Source organism: Lithobates pipiens, unplaced genomic scaffold (assembly GCF_037356315.1).
Source record: "Lithobates pipiens isolate NorthernLeopardFrog02 unplaced genomic scaffold, aLitPip1_a1.2 Scaffold_18, whole genome shotgun sequence".
Classification (NCBI taxonomy): domain Eukaryota; kingdom Metazoa; phylum Chordata; class Amphibia; order Anura; family Ranidae; genus Lithobates; species Lithobates pipiens.
Window position 1 is genome coordinate 345796274 of NW_027507758.1, and position 12448 is coordinate 345808721.

Genomic DNA, 12448 nt, shown 5'->3' on the forward strand with positions numbered 1-12448 from the left:
TCGGCATGAAGGGGTTAAAAGAAACCTATCAGAATAGAAATATTAGAGCACATACTATTTAAGTTTATTTCATAGTGCAGGCTTTAGGAGTACTATGTTTATCCTTCTCAGTGGTAAGTCATTGAGCTGGCACAATATGGGTAACGCACATGCACACAGCTCAATTTAAACCTAGATCACAAGGGGCAGTACTTCGGTGTCCAGGCATTTAAATCTGAGCTGTTCATAGACTCATAGAGCCTCAGAGCTTGAGAATTGTAATGCTCTTACCCACATCCAGCTTTAAAGGCATCTTTAGTGAATGTTGCCACTAATTATGCTTTCCAACCCTTGCTGTACCAGTCCACCAGGAAACCCCTTCCACCTGTTCAGCTTCTCTAGAAAGTCATTCCCACCTGCCCAGTTCCCCTGGGAAGTCCATCCAACCCAAGTGTGCAGTGACAACAAGTGACACTGGAGCATGGGGCAAAAGACGTTTATGTATGTAAGCCAGCTGTCTGCCTTTTGTTGTTTCTGAACATAGTTTTAATAGAAATGGGGGCTTGGAGCTATTTTATGGTATAAAATTGTTGCTGGGTCAAACTGTGGGCTTCCAAATTATTATGAACCTACACAAAAAAAATTTTTTTTACTGCCAACATATATGTAGCACTAACCTCCGAAGGAGCTGCTGGTTAGATTAGATTGGGCTTACAGTTACCTTCTGTTTTCCTCGTGGCATGTCTAGGGATGTCCTGTGGTAAATGGCCCAGTAACTTGAGAGACCGACAACAGATCCACTTGAATGGATTTTATTTGCAAAATGTAGACAATGAACAGTCTCTTAAATTGGGATCAGAGGGTTGGAAAGGAAATTCAGGGCTTAGTGTCAAAGTCAAAATGCTGAAGAACTTGCTTACTTTGACTGCATCCAGAAAATAGCCATTCGCAACTGGATGATCACTCAGGTTGGACAGTCCCTCTGTCACAAGGTCTAGCAGCCAACAAGGTGCTTACTCAGGAACAAGTCTCTGCCACAGACGTTGTTGTAGAAGGTACAAGATAATGTCTCTGCCACAGACGTTGTTGTAGAACACGTAGGGAAACTTAAGCTTGAAAACACTTGTAGGCTGGGATGAGCTTGGTGTTCGAGTCGAACGCATGTTCGACTCGAACACCAGCTGTTCGCCCGTTCGGCGAAGCCAGAACTCTGTGGGCCGTTTGCACCAAATTTGCGTGGCGCTCACAGCCCACAATGCACTGCGCCATTGCAGTGCATTGCTGGCTCATGATTGGCCAAGCATGCACTGTGACCCCGCATGCTTGGCCAATCACAGCGCCAGCAGCGAGGAGAGCCATGATTGGCCACAGGCAGGATGCCTGTGGCCAATTATAGCTCAGGCTGTGTAGTACACTCCCCACACCATATAAGGTCACTAGAGCGGCGGCCTTGTGTAGTGTTCCGGCATCTGCAGGAGTTAGTGCATGTTGTGTGTGCCTTCACCGCACAATACATCTGTATCTACCCTTCATTGCTGTTCTGAGTGTTCTCTAATTGAGCCATCTGCCATCTGCAGTAGTTAGTGGGTGACTGGGTGTTGTCTGTGTGCCAGCACCGCAGAATACACCTGTATCTACCCATTGTTGCTGTTCTCTAATTGAGCCATCTGCTATCTGTAGGAGTTAGTGGGCAACTGGGTGTTGTCTGTGTGCCAGCACTGCAGAATACACCTGTATCTACCCATTGTTGCTGTTCTCTAATTGAGCCATCTGCCATCTGCAGGAGTTAGTGGGCAACTGGGTGTTGTCTGTGTGCCAGCACCACAGAATACACCTGTATCTACCCATTGTTGCTGTTCTCTAATTGAGCCATCTGCTATCTGCAGTAGTTAGTGGGCAACTGGGTGTTGTCTGTGTGCCAGCACCGCAGAATACACCTGTGTCTACCCATTGTTGCTATTCTCTAATTGAGCCATCTGCCATCTGCAGGAGTTAGTGGGCGCGACTGGGTGTTGTCTGTGTGCCAGCACCACAGAATACACCTGTATCTACCCATTGTTGCTGTTCTCTAATTGAGCCATCTGCAGGAGTTAGTTGGTATTGTGTGCCTCCAGCACAGCACAATATACACCTGTATCTGCCCTTTATTGCTGGTGTTCTATAATAAAGGCATCTGCAGGAGTTAATGGGTGTTTTGTGCCACCAGCACATTATACACTACCCAATTGCTGGTTTTCCCATCTCTCTGCAGGCCGTTACCATGTCTGGAAGGCCAACAAGGAGAGGCAGATAGGCATGAGCCAATAAAAGAGGGCAAGCAGGCTCTGTGTCTAGAGACAACAGTGCTAGTCGTGGACGCCGTGCATCGTCATCAGCACATGGCCATGGGACACGCTTGTCCTTATTTTTGGCAGCTGGACGTGTTGAGCCACATCATGCCGAAGACTTGGTAGAGTAGATGACCAAGCCCTCTTCATCCTCCTCATCCTCTCTCACCCATGCTCAGGGTACTAGCAAAGCAGCTGCCAACGCATCCTCTTGCCTCGTCTCAATGTCATTATCAGTGACTCCTTCCCTAGACCCACCATGTCTTCCTGAGGAGTCCCCCGAACTGTTTGAGCACAGTGTTGGGTACATGCTCCAGGAGAATGCCCAGTGTTTTGTAGGCTCTGATGATGATACTCAGCTAGAGGAAGGCAGTAGCATGAGCGCAGAGAGAGGGGATGCTCAAGAAGGACAGCAATCTAGCAGTCATGTTCCACAAGCTGCAGCATACTGCCAGGTTTGCTCCAGTGATAAAGAGGTAGGGGATGATGAGGGCACTGACTCCACGTGGGTGCCTGGTAGGAGAGAGGAGGAGGAGGCACATCTCCAATGAGGCAGAATGCCATCCGGGGGCCAGCTTAGGGGCAGCACACCGACTGAATCACACCGCAGAGCTCCACCTGTGCAGAGCGCAGCCTCTGTGTGTTATTCTAAAAGTTCTTTGGTGTGGGCCTTTTTTATGACGAGTGCATCAGATCGCACCACTGCTATTTGCAACATATGTCTCAAGCATATCTCGCATGGCCAAAACATCAACTGCTTGGGCACCACATGCTTGACCAGACAAATGTTGACCTGCCATGCAGCTCATTGGCAAGTTTACCTCAAAGACTCACACCAAAGAACAAAGCCGATCTCTCCTTGCTCCTCATCAGCTGGGATCTCCAAACCCACTGAAACCTGTGCTGAGAGGAATGAAGGTGTAGAATTAGGTGTGTCACAGCCAAGTGCTTGCGGGCACTCTGCTAGCAGTACACCCATGTCCAATTGTAACAGGCAAATTTCCCTGCCCCAGCTGCTGCACCGTAGAAAGACGTTCACTCCCAGCCATCCACATGCCCAGTGGTTGAATGCTAGCTTGGCTAAATTGCTAGCACTTCAACTGCTACCTTTTCAGTTGGTAGACTCGGCCCCCTTCCGTGAGTTTGTGCAATGTGCGGTTCCTCAGTGGCAGGTCTCCAAACACCATTCGGCGATTCCGGCTCTCTACCGACATGTGGAAGGCAATGTCCTTGCCTCGCTGGACAGGATAGTCATCGGTAAGGTGCATATTACCGCTGACTCATGGTCCAGCAGGCATGGACAGGGACGTGTCTTTCACGGCCCATTGGGTCACTCTTCTGGCAGCTGGGAAGGATGCAGGACAAGGTGCAGTAGTGTTGGAGATTGTTCCGCCACCGCGCCTCCAAAATGCTACTACTAGTTGTGACACACCTCTCTCCTCCACCCCCTCCACTTCTTCTTCCTCCATGGCCTCTTCCAGTGCTCTGTCCTCGGAACCAGCGGTGCTCCTAATGCCACGCACACACGAGCGGATTGTATGGCGTACTTAGTCCGTCATACAATCCGACGGACAATCCGTCGTAGTTTCCACTGAACGGACTTGACCACACACGGATACACAAACAGTCCGTCGAAAGCTTGCGCGATGACGTGTACAGCACGTACGACGGGACTAGAAATAGGAAGTCCAACACACCGAAAAGCACCCTTCCGCCGTGTAAATCCTTTCTGGGCATGCGCCATTCTTAGTCCGTCGAACTAGCATACTGACGACCGTATTGTCCGCTGAAACCAAAGTACGACGGACAGATTTTTGGAAAAACCGAAATTCTTAGTACTCCGGACTGCACGCTGAAAAAGTCTGCTGAAGCCCACACACAAGCGGATTGTCCGCTGAAATGTGTTTCAACGGACTAAGTACGTCAAACAGTTCGACCGTGTGTACGTGGCATTAGACGTTCAAGGGGCTACGCAAGTACGCAGGCAAAACAACGCCATGCCATGCTTACACTGGATTGTTTGGGGGACAGGAGCCACACTGGGGCAGATACTTTGTCAGCTCTGCAGGGGCAGGCTGAGAGGTGGTTGATGCCACACCAGCTTAAGCCAGGATTGGTGGTTTGCGACAATGGCACCAACCTTCTCTCCACCCTCCGACAGGGACAACTGACCAATGTGCCCTGTGTGGCTCACATCCTTAACCTGGTGGTGCAGCGGTTCTTGGGCAGGTACCCGGGCTTACAGGATGTCCTGAAGCAGGCCAGGAAAGTCTGTGTGCATTTCCACCGATCATTTAATGCCTGTGCTCGGCTGGCTGAGCTCCAAAAGGAGTTGAACCTGCCCAAGAACCGCGTTATATGTGACATGCCCACCAGGTGGAACTCAACGTTGGCCATCCTGCAGCGGCTGCATATGCAGCAGAGGGCCATCAATGAGTACCTGTACGACTACGGCACTAGGACAGGGTCAGGGGAGCTCAGTTTTTTCTCCCCACGCCAGTGGGGCATGATCAGGGATGCATGCACTGTCCTGTCACGTTTGAGGAGGCCACAAGGATGGTGAGCAGTGACAGTGCATGCATCAGTGACACTGTACCTCTTGTCCACCTGTTGGAGCATACGGAATAATGGACAGGGCACTTGAGGCAGAACAGAGGCAGGAAGAGGAGGACTTCCTTGCCTCTCAAGGCCCCCTTTATCCAGACAGTGTTCCTGCTGTCCCACCCATCACATAGGAAGAGGACGAGGAGGATGATTGTGTCAGCATGGAGGTGGAGCCTGGCACTCAGCATCAGCAGACTTGTTAGGATGATTTACAGTCCCAAGAAATCCGTGGACTTGTACAAGCATGGGAGGAGGTAGCTGCAGATCATGTTGTCCTTAGTGACCCAGAGGACTCCGGACCGAATGCCTCAGCTAACCTATGCTGCATGGCCTCCCTGATCCTGCAAAGACTGCGGAAGGATCCTCATATTCTTCGGATCAAGCAGAGGGACCATTACTGACTGGCCACTCTCCTTGATCAAAGGTACAAGGGTAAGGTTGCGGACCTTATCTTGCCGTCGCAGAGGGAGCAGAGAAAGAGACATCTCCAGGAGGCCTTGCAGAAAGCTCTGTGCAACGCGTTCCCAGAGACTGGGAGGTTACAAACTCCTGGTCCTGGACAACAGGTTGCTGAGGCATCAGTCAGAAGGAGTGGTGGAGAAGGTGGCCGTCTGACTGATGCGTTCAGACAATTTTTTAGTCCGCAACCCCAAAGTATGATCGGCTCCAGCAACCATCGCCAGCGTCTGATTTACCTGGTACAGGAATATCTAGGGGCAAGGTCAGACTTGGGCACCTTTCCCATCGAAAATCCTCTGGCTTACTGGGTCTTGAGGATGGATCACAGGCCAGAGCTTGCACAGTATGCAATTGAGCTACTGGCCTGTCCTGCATCCAGTGTTCTTTTGGAACGCACCTTCAGTGTTGCTGGTGGCTTTGTAACCGATCACAGGGTGCGCCTGTCCACCGACTCAGTTGATCGACTGACCTTCATAAAGATGAATCAGTCTTGGATCACCACCAACTACCAAGCACCTGAAGCTGATGTAACCGAATAATTTTTTTTTTAAATATCACATCCCTTCAAGACTGCCTATGCTGATGCAGAGTGACTGTCCTGTTATGTTTACGGTCTATCCTCTTCCTCCTCCACTGATATCTTGGAAGAACATTTTTGGTTCTGGGTGATGCCACCAGCCCAATTTTTCAGCCCCTGTTTAACAGGGGCGTGTAATTACAATTTTTGATGCAATGCTTTGCAGCAGGGCTCATTCCTGCACTCCAACTAGAGTATCTGGGAGAGGTTGCAGTGTCGTGGCACCAGCACCAGTGCCTAAGGCCCAGTTTTTCAGCCCCTGTTTAACAGGGGCATGTAATTACAATTATTGATATAATATTTTACAGCAGGGCCCGTTCCTGCTCCCACCGAGAGTAACCGTGAAGACTTACAGTGTTGTGACACCAGCACCACTACCACCAAAGGCCCAATTTTTCTACCACTGTTCAACAATGTCATGTAATTACAATTCTTGATATAATCGTTCACAGCAGGGTGCTCCAGCGCCCACCAAGAGTCACTTTGAGGGCTTACAGTGTTGTGGCAACACCAACACCTTGTTCCGCCATTTCTGCCGAGCATATAGGGCAGGCCCTTACTTTCAAACATCCAACTTACAAACGTCTCCTACTTGCAAATGGAAGGAGACAACAGGAAATGAGATGAAAAAAGACGGACAGCAAAACAAATTATACAGGGGTGATAACCCTTCCCTATGTTTTCCAAAAAGCTTAAAAATAGATTTTTTGACTGGAGCTACACTTTAAAAATGTACCAGTTCAAAATTACAAACAGATTCTACTTAACACAACAAACCTACACAGTCCCTGTCTTGTTTGCACCGCCTGTATACTCCTGTTCTGAGTATATAGGGCCTGGGGGCCCCACGCCTTTAATTTTTTTTAATATGAGTATGGGGTTCCCCTTAATAACCATACAAGACCCAAAGGGGCTGGTAATGGGCAGGGGGGCTACCTATGCCATTTTTCTCAATGATTTTCATCCATATTGCCGGAACCAGATATTACATTAAAACAAATCAAAGGGGTTCTAAAGTTCGAAAGTTCTGGTGCGAACCGAACTGGGGGGTGTTCGGCTCATCCCTACTTGTAGGATACCTGGATCTTTCAGCCAGCTTGGCGATATCCACAAGTCCAGATTCTCTCGGGTACTTCAGCCCTTCCAGGCTCTTACTAAGAAACCAACCCGTACATGGTCTTCTTCTGAAGAGTTCTCCCCTGGAATGCTTGAAGTCACTGGGTCTCTCCCAAACCGGAGACAGCACCCAACCACCTCAGAATCCTTCTTTAGTTTCCTTGCTTCGGGCTAGCCAGCCCTGAGACATCAAAATTGGGTGGATCCGCACCCCAGGCCACAGCCTTCTGGACCGGAAACCCCGAACCACGTGACATCCGCATCTTAAATACCCTCTCCCAGAAAGCGCAGTGAGAGCGCCACTCCCATTGGGCGGGAGTAACTTAAGCACCTAACCAGACCATAGTTCCATGCATGCCAGAAGAGACAGTGCCCCCTGTGGCCAGGCTGAACATTTCACAGTCCAGTGAGACTGATGGTGAAGTCTAATTTAGACAATTGTACCCAAACCAAACTGCAGTTTAGGCATAACGTATGCTCTTCAGGAGCAGCCGCTACATATACATTGTTTATACCCAGCTACACCTTTTTGAGCTTATAAACATAGGATGGACTAGGCAAAGCTTGGTTATATGGGTTGTTGTGTTGTTTGCTATGTCTACTTCAAAAGGTATTCTGAGCTGTACTAAGGCTGGCTGTGTACCTTTGCATGTATGGTAATGTGTTTTAGCACAACATGCTACAAGGCACTGCATATCTGAATTGCAGGGAATGGAATCCTAATGCACAAACGCAGTATGAAGCATCACACCTGCATTTCAGTGTACCCAAACGCATGTATGTAAATGCACATTTGTGGCAGTGCAGGTAAACTTTTTGGTTAGTTGCCAATATTATTACGGGGCTCCACTGCCAATATTGCCTGCAGAGCACTCATTTTTGTAACAGAAAAATTGCATTTCTGAATTACCATACACTCTGTGGGTGCATTGGCTGGCAATTAAACATGAATTGCAGTGCACACATACAGGGCATTGCCATAGGTGGTAGTAATGCCATTGATATCATATTGTGGTGTGAACAAGTACTCAGTGCACATTGACACATGTTGCACATTGCATAGTAAATGTGTTATGGGGGCATTCTCAGTTCTAAAGATACCCCAGCATGAACGCACTCAAAATAAAAGCACCTGACTCTTAGCATTTTGCAGTGCATGCAACTGAAATATATTTTTAGCTTTGTAGCGCAATGGAAAAAAAATATGTCATGCACATTTTTTGATAAGTGGATGCATGTTGGCGGCTCATTAAAAATGAATGAGACATGTTGTTGGTGTGTCATCATGGTACTGATTCTGTATCTGTACACATTTTTAGGTGTATCAGTATAGTGCCAATTGTGTGTCTGTGAACATATTTCTGGTATGTCAAAATTTTGATTGTGTTTCAGATTACATGTTTCTGGTTTGTCAATATGGTGTCTTGCAAACACGTTGTTTTCTTTAGGTAAGATTACAAGCATTACATTGTTATCATATGTGTAAGGGTAAGTAAAAGGAGCACCCAATATTCAATGAAAAGCAAAGTGAAAGGTGAATTTGTAATCATTGTATTGAAAATAGCAAAAATTTATCGAGGCCAATGCATTTTGGGGGGACAGAGACTCCCCCTTCTTCAGGGCTATCAGAGAAATATAAAAGTGTACAGAAACATAATATATATAACATAATGTAAATATGTAAAAATAAAGGTTAAAAGAAAAAAAAATTACATGAATTGTATATCAGAACATCATCTGAAAGGTTGTAGCATATGGATACTGTATTTAAAAATTATACTGAGTACCTGAGTATTGTTTGTATTGTGAGTACCTGAGTATTGTGAGTACTTGAGTATTATGTGTATTGTGAGTACCTATGTATTGCGAGTACCTGAGTATTGTGTTTATTGTCAGTTTCTGAGTATTGTGAGCACCTGAGTATTGTGTGTATTGTGAGTACCTGTGTATTGTGAGTATCTGTTTATTGTGAGTATCTGAGTAGTGCTGGTGTAATGTGAGTACCTGAGTATTGTGTGTATTTTGACTACCTGAGTACCTGTGTATTGAGTGTATTGTGAGTACCTGTGTGTTGTCAGTGCATGTGGACTTTGAGTGCACATGGACTGTGAATGCAGTGAATGCACGTGGACGGTGAGTGCACATGGACTGTGAGTACATGAGTGTTGTTAGTGCACATGGACTTGAGTGTACGTGGGCTATGAGTACACGAGTGTGATGAGTGACGAGTTCTGTGAGTGTACATGGACTGTGAGTGCACATGGACTGCGAGTGCACATGGACTGCAAGTCCACGAGTGCTGTGAGTGTACGTGAACTGTGAGTGCACGTGGACTGCGAGTGCACGGGGACTGCGAGTGCACGGGGACTGCGAGTACATGTGGGCTGTGAGCGCACGTGGGCTGTGAGTACATGTGTATTGTTTTGTTGAGTACCTGTGTATTGTTGAGTGTTAGTGTCAGGAAGCTAGTTGTTAGTTAATTTGGACAGGGTATAATCCTCAATCTCCATTAAATTAGTAGGTATGATGCCCGGTGGGTGTGAAGATGCGACTTGGTGTACATCTTGTGGCATGTATGCGTTCCTTGATCATCCGATCAAGGGCAAATACTGCTGTGCAAAATGTAAGCATGTACCAGGGAGGCCAATCCTGGGCTGGAACATCCCAATAAGTACACCCTGTTGAGTGACATTGGTGAAACCAGTCAGTGAAGCTGAGTGACTCCCTTAGCTGCCAGGGGAATAACTCCTCCAGTGGGAGAAAAGCCAAAGGAAAGGAAAGACAGATTCTGGTGGTAGGGAACTCAATTCTTAGAAGGACAGAGAGGGCAATCTGTCACAAAGACCTGAAGCACCAAACTGTATGTTGTCTACTGGGCGCTTGCATTCGGCACATCACGGATCTGGTGGACAGAACTGTGAGGGGCTGGGGAAGACTCGGCTGTCATGGTGCATGTTGACACTAATGACAAAGTCAGAGATAGATGGAGTGTCCTAAAAAACGATTTTAGGGACTTAGGAGCTAAATTGAGGAAAAGGACCTCTAAGGTAGTTTTCTCATAAATACTATCAGTACTTTGAGCCACACCAGAAAGGCAGAGGGAGATTAGGGAAGTAAACAAGTGGCTGTGGAGCTGGTGTAGAAAGGAGGGGTTTGGGTTCCTGGAGAACTGGGCTAACTTCTCAGTCAGGTACCAGCTCTAGAGAAGGAATGGGCTGTACCTAAATAAGGAGGGTGCAGATCTGCTGGGAGTGAAGATGGCCAAAAAGTTAGAGGGACTTTTAAACTAGTTAATGGGGGAGGGTCCAGAGGTAGAGATAGTCAGCGGGGAACAAATTCCAGAGGGTAGTATTGGGGGCATTAGTGGTAGGTTGATTAAAGCACCTAAACCCAAGGTAAGTACAGTAACAAGTCCTATTTGCAACCTCAGAACACCCAATAAAGAGATAGTATGTGACAGGTCTAAACTACGTGGCATGTTCACCAATATCAGGAGTCTGGCGGACAAGATGGGAAAGCTACTGTTGCATGAGGAGGATTTATATTTTGTAGGAATTTCAGAAAATTTCAGAAACTTGGTTCAACAGCTCTCATGATTGGCTGGCAACCATTCAAGGGTATTCCTCATATCGCAGGGATAGAGACGGTAAAAAAGAGGGAGGGGCATGCCTGTATATTAAAAATGATGTACAAGTGAATGTGATATATATATATATATATATATATATATATATATATATATATATATATATATATATATATATATATATATATATATTGCATAGTATTAAAAAGTGGATAATATATTGCTGAAAATAATTTTGTATCAGCTTTTTAATACTACCTTAAATATGTATATATATATATATATATTTCCCAGCCCAATTTTCAGCTTTCATCGCTCTCGCAATTTCAATGACAATTGCGCGGTCATGCTACACTGTACCCAAATGAAATTTTTATCATTTCGTTCGCACAAATAGAGCTTTATTTTGGTGGTATTTCTTAACTCAGTTTTTTATTTTTTGCGATATAAGCGCAAAAAAAGCGGAAATTTGGAAAAAAAACTATATTTTCTTTTTTCTATTTTAAAAGAAATCCAATAAAATCAAATTTTGTCATAAATTTAAGCCAAAATGTATTCTGCTACATGTTTTTGGTAAAAAAAATTCCGTTAAGTGTATAATAATTGGTTTGTGGGATCACAGACATATTTACGCAAATGATCATGTACAGATGTGTGCAGGGGATCACGTACATATGTGTGCAGATAATCATTGGGACATGTGATTTTAGTGGGACATGTGTTTTTTTATTTGGGAACGTGTCTTTTTATTATTTGGGGACATGTGTATTTTGGGGACATGTGTGGTGACATGTGTATTTTTGGGACATGTGTGTGTACACTGTAGGTTTACACTAGACTAGTGATCAGTGAGTAAAAAGCTGTAAAAACAGCTCATACTCACTGATCACCAGCCAGCTGCAGCGATCTGCTCTGCTCTCCTCAGCGACGACTTCCGTGTGAGGAGAGGAGGAGCCGATTGCCTAGCAACCGGCTGTTTGTTTACATCACATGATGGCTGTGATTGGACATGGCCATCATGTGATCAGGAAGGCCAATCACAGAGCCCTCCTGCCGATCCGAGATGCGCCATGTCCAGGTGACACGAGCGCATCGGGATCGCGCCGCTGCACGGGCACACGCACGCGCGATCCCCCTCCTTCTGAAGGACGTTCCTGAAGAGTCCAGTCCTCCTGCTGTCCAGTCAGAAGGAGGCATCTCCCACCTGGCCGTATATGTACACTGACCGGGTGGGAAGTAGTTAATAATAAAAAAAGAACCACAGTCATAGTAAATATCACCACAAAATATATATCTCCTTCCAGAATTCTGATACTCTTCTAATTCTGCTTTGTGACTGCGTAAGAAATTTAGCCGTGTGCCTTCGGGTCAGCTAAGCCTAAACTAGCCTAACATTTTACAGAACTATTTGTTTCTGTCATCAGAAAATATAAATAAAAAAAGATAACAAATAAATACAAAAAATAGAATGGCTAAAAAAAGGTAAAATATGGTTACCTGTACTCCTGGGTCACCTTTTTGGCCTGGTAAACCGGAGGATCCCGGTAGCCCTGATTCCCCCTAAACAAACAGAAAATATAAAATATGTTTACAGTGTTGGACTGAGAATATGAAGAAGCCACTGGTACATCATTATAAAACAAATTTACTTGATTAAAGTGTATTTGAAATTTTTTTTGATTATAGATAATTTTTCAATTGTAGATAAAGCAGGAAATGGTTGGAAACTCCGTCAGGTTGTTATTTCTATCTGTGCTTCTACTGGGGAAATTTTGCAGCATTGTTCTGATGACTAGTTTC

At 45.9% G+C, this 12448-nt stretch overlaps 1 protein-coding gene across 3 annotated transcripts in view; it reads right to left on the reverse strand.

The window, feature by feature from the left end:
* COL19A1 (collagen type XIX alpha 1 chain) overlaps positions 1–12448 on the reverse strand; it is a 1105372-nt gene that overhangs the window by 789003 nt on the left and 303921 nt on the right. For all 3 annotated transcript variants that reach the window (XM_077487416.1, XM_077487415.1, XM_077487417.1), the window contains exon 9: positions 12146–12208. In XM_077487416.1, the coding sequence (XP_077343542.1) occupies positions 12146–12208 (63 nt within the window). The remainder of the gene's footprint in view (positions 1–12145; positions 12209–12448) is intronic.